This window comes from Galeopterus variegatus, unplaced genomic scaffold, assembly GCF_000696425.1.
Source record: "Galeopterus variegatus unplaced genomic scaffold, G_variegatus-3.0.2 Scaffold1966, whole genome shotgun sequence".
Classification (NCBI taxonomy): Eukaryota; Metazoa; Chordata; class Mammalia; order Dermoptera; family Cynocephalidae; genus Galeopterus; species Galeopterus variegatus.
The window spans coordinates 105,142-108,036 of NW_007728077.1; the positions used below are offsets into that span (position 1 = coordinate 105,142).

Sequence of the window (2,895 nt, forward strand, 5' to 3'; positions counted from 1 at the left end):
TCCCCCTCCCCCAGCTGCCTGTCCCCTCCCACTGACCTCCCCCACAGGCCCCAGGACCGAACAGGGGCTGTGACCCAGGGCCTGCACCAGAGGGAAGGGGGTGACGGAGGTGCTCCCCTCGCACCTCTGCCGGCACTTGCTGAGCTTGGCTGAGGCCAGATCCACCCTCCTCCAGCCAGGACAGAGACCCCCGCCTCCCAGCCCTGCTGTCTGCCCCCTGCCCGGCTCTGGGGAGGGCCAGAGCTATTCTGGGCCCCTAATCTGGGCAGCACATCGTCCGTGGGAGGTCTGGTGCCAGGCTTCCGAGCGGGCACGGGAGGAACATGGCGCTGTCCCTGCTGGAGGAGGGGTGGGGAGCACTGACCATTTCCCCGCAGGGACAGCAGGTGGAGGTGGGGTGCAGTGTCCTGGTCCAGGCTGCTGGGGGGGCACTGAGGACAGGACACGGAGAGCTGGGCAGGGTGACTCATCACCTGGGCTCTGGCTGGTCATGGGGCTCGCCCAGTCCTGTGGTTCTTGGCCTCTGCAGATGGAGGTGAACCCCCTTCATGAGGAGCAGGGGCTCTGTGGCACCAACGCCCAAGCATGTGCAGCAGACTGGACCATTTGGGCTCAAGTGTGGGGTGGGGGAGTGTATGGCCTGTGCTTGCCACTGCCTTCAGCTGGGGGTTTGGGGGCTTGGCCCCGGCCTCAGGACAGGGATGTGCTCCCAGCCCGTGCCAGGACAGTGTCTGCTGGGCCCCCCAAGCTCCCCATCACCTGCCTCCTCCCACTGACCTCACAGACCTGCCACTCAGCACCCCCTCGTCCTGAGCCAGAGCATCCCAGGTCGTGCCAGCCCTTCCCCACACCCTGGGCAGAATGGGCAAGGAGAAGACCCACATCAACATCGTGGTCATTGGCCATGTGGACTCGGGCAAGTCCACCACAACAGGCCACCTCATCTACAAATGCGGGGGCATCGACAAGAGGACCATCGAGAAGTTCGAGAAGGAGGCGGCTGAGGTGAGCCCCCAGGGGACTCCCACCTTCACATCTCCCCCACGCGGTGGCTGGGCTCGGTGCTTCCAGCCCCTGGGCGTGCAGCTCAGTTTATCTCCTTCAGGGTGAGAGAGGTGTGAGGCTCAAGAGGACCCTGCTGTTGGGGACCCATGTCTTGGAGGGTCCAGATGGAGATGGCGGCAGGGTGGGGGGTGAACGGGGTCTCCTGTCCCTGAGGATGTGCTACTGGGGGAGGTGGTGTTTCTGTCCTGCACAGGTCTGTAGCAGACCCTGGGACTCTGCCACGCTGGACCAGGGCTAGAGGGCCCTCCAGCCTTGTTCCTTTGCCCCCCAGGGCCAAGGCTGGGGCGGGCCAGGACTCAGGCTGCTATTAATAGTGGGTTGATGGGCAGCTGGCCCATCAGCTCCATTTTCTCTGCTGGGCTGTGAAGGGCTGCTTGTCCAGGGTGCCACCTGGGTTGGGGGTCTTGGCTGCTTGCTGAGGATGAGAGGGGCTTGTTGACCTTCCATTTTTTGAAGCTGCTCCTGTTTTGTATCTGAGGCCCATGGGTGGGAAGTAGCCATGTGTGGGGGTCTGCTGTGTGCCCCCATCCCTCACCCCTGGGCTCTGGGAGAAGCCCACTTCTGTGAGGCCTTTGAGGGCTCCTACCTGGCACTTGATTATGAGAGCTGGGGCCAGGGCCTGGGAGGGGCAGCTGCTGGCCTGGCCTGGCCACCTGCCCTGGCTGGGGTGGGGGTGCACTGAGCTACACTCTTCTGCATCTGGGCCTGAAAGCTGCGTCACTCTGTCCCTTTGGGGTGGAGTAGGAAGGAGGCCGAGGGACTGAAAGGGCGCCTGGTTTAGGTCCCAGCTGGGTCCTGTCTGTGTCTTGTTTGGGTGGCCCCTCCAGGCTGGGCAGCATCCCTGGAGGGCAGAGGCCTGTGTGAGGTCCATGCTTGGCTCTGGTAGGGAGCTTTGCCCAGCTGGGCAGTGGCCGTAGCTGCACCTACTGAAGCCCCCGCCCAGGCTGTGGGGGTCTCACTGGCCCCCAGTGCCCAGGTGTTTGCAGAGTGTGGCCCAGCCTTGCTGCTGTGGGGAGACCCCCAGCTTCCCCTGCTCGGGCAGAACAGGGACGCGGAGGAGGAGCCTCAGAGCTATTTAAGAGCCTTCAGCTATAGAAAGAGCTGGAAAGCCAGGCTCTCTTAGGGACCTTGGCTGATTTTTTTTTCTTTTTTTTTAATAACACAGAGGGGTTATTTATTTGACAGCCCAAAACATGGTATTATTGGCCTCTGGCTGACGAAGGGATCTGTGGGGGTCTCCCCGTTTCAGATAAAGGGGAGCCTTCCACCGGGGAGGGGGTTTAATCCGGTCTGGCGGCTTCTCTCTGAGTGGCTCCCAGTCCCTCGCGCCACCTGCTGGTGGAAATGCGTGTCCGCGCCCACTTAGGAACTGGTGCTGGAGGCTGTTCCTGGGGAGGCGGAGGTTGGCCGGCCTTGGCAGGGCAGGGTCTGGATGTCAGCATCAGAGAGATGTGGACCAGAGTCCCAGGGCCCCAGTGGGGTCCCTCCTCTGAATGGCCGCTCTGCCACAACATGCTGCTCCCATGGCCCAGGGGCAGCCCCAGCAGGCAGATGAGACCTGGGTGTGCTGGGTCTCGCTCTGAGCCATGCCCACCACCCCTCCAGATGGGGAAGGGCTCCTTCAAATACGCTTGGGTGCTGGACAAGCTGAAGGCAGAGCGGGAACGCGGCATCACCATCGACATCTCCCTCTGGAAGTTTGAGACCACCAAGTACTACATCACCATCATCGACGCCCCGGGCCACCGTGACTTCATCAAGAACATGATCACTGGCACATCCCAGGTGGGCAGGCACAGAGGTGAGGCAAGGGTACCTGTTTGAAGGACC

General features: G+C 62.6%; 1 protein-coding gene across 1 annotated transcript in view; it reads left to right on the forward strand.

Annotated features, from left to right (window-relative positions):
- The first annotated feature begins 622 nt into the window (after nt 1-622).
- EEF1A2 (eukaryotic translation elongation factor 1 alpha 2) overlaps nt 623-2,895 on the forward strand; it is an 8,110-nt gene continuing 5,837 nt past the window's right edge. The window contains exons 1-2 of the mRNA XM_008579846.1: nt 623-1,005; nt 2,671-2,850. Coding sequence (XP_008578068.1) covers nt 862-1,005; nt 2,671-2,850 — 324 coding nt within the window. The 5' untranslated portion in view covers nt 623-861. The remainder of the gene's footprint in view (nt 1,006-2,670; nt 2,851-2,895) is intronic.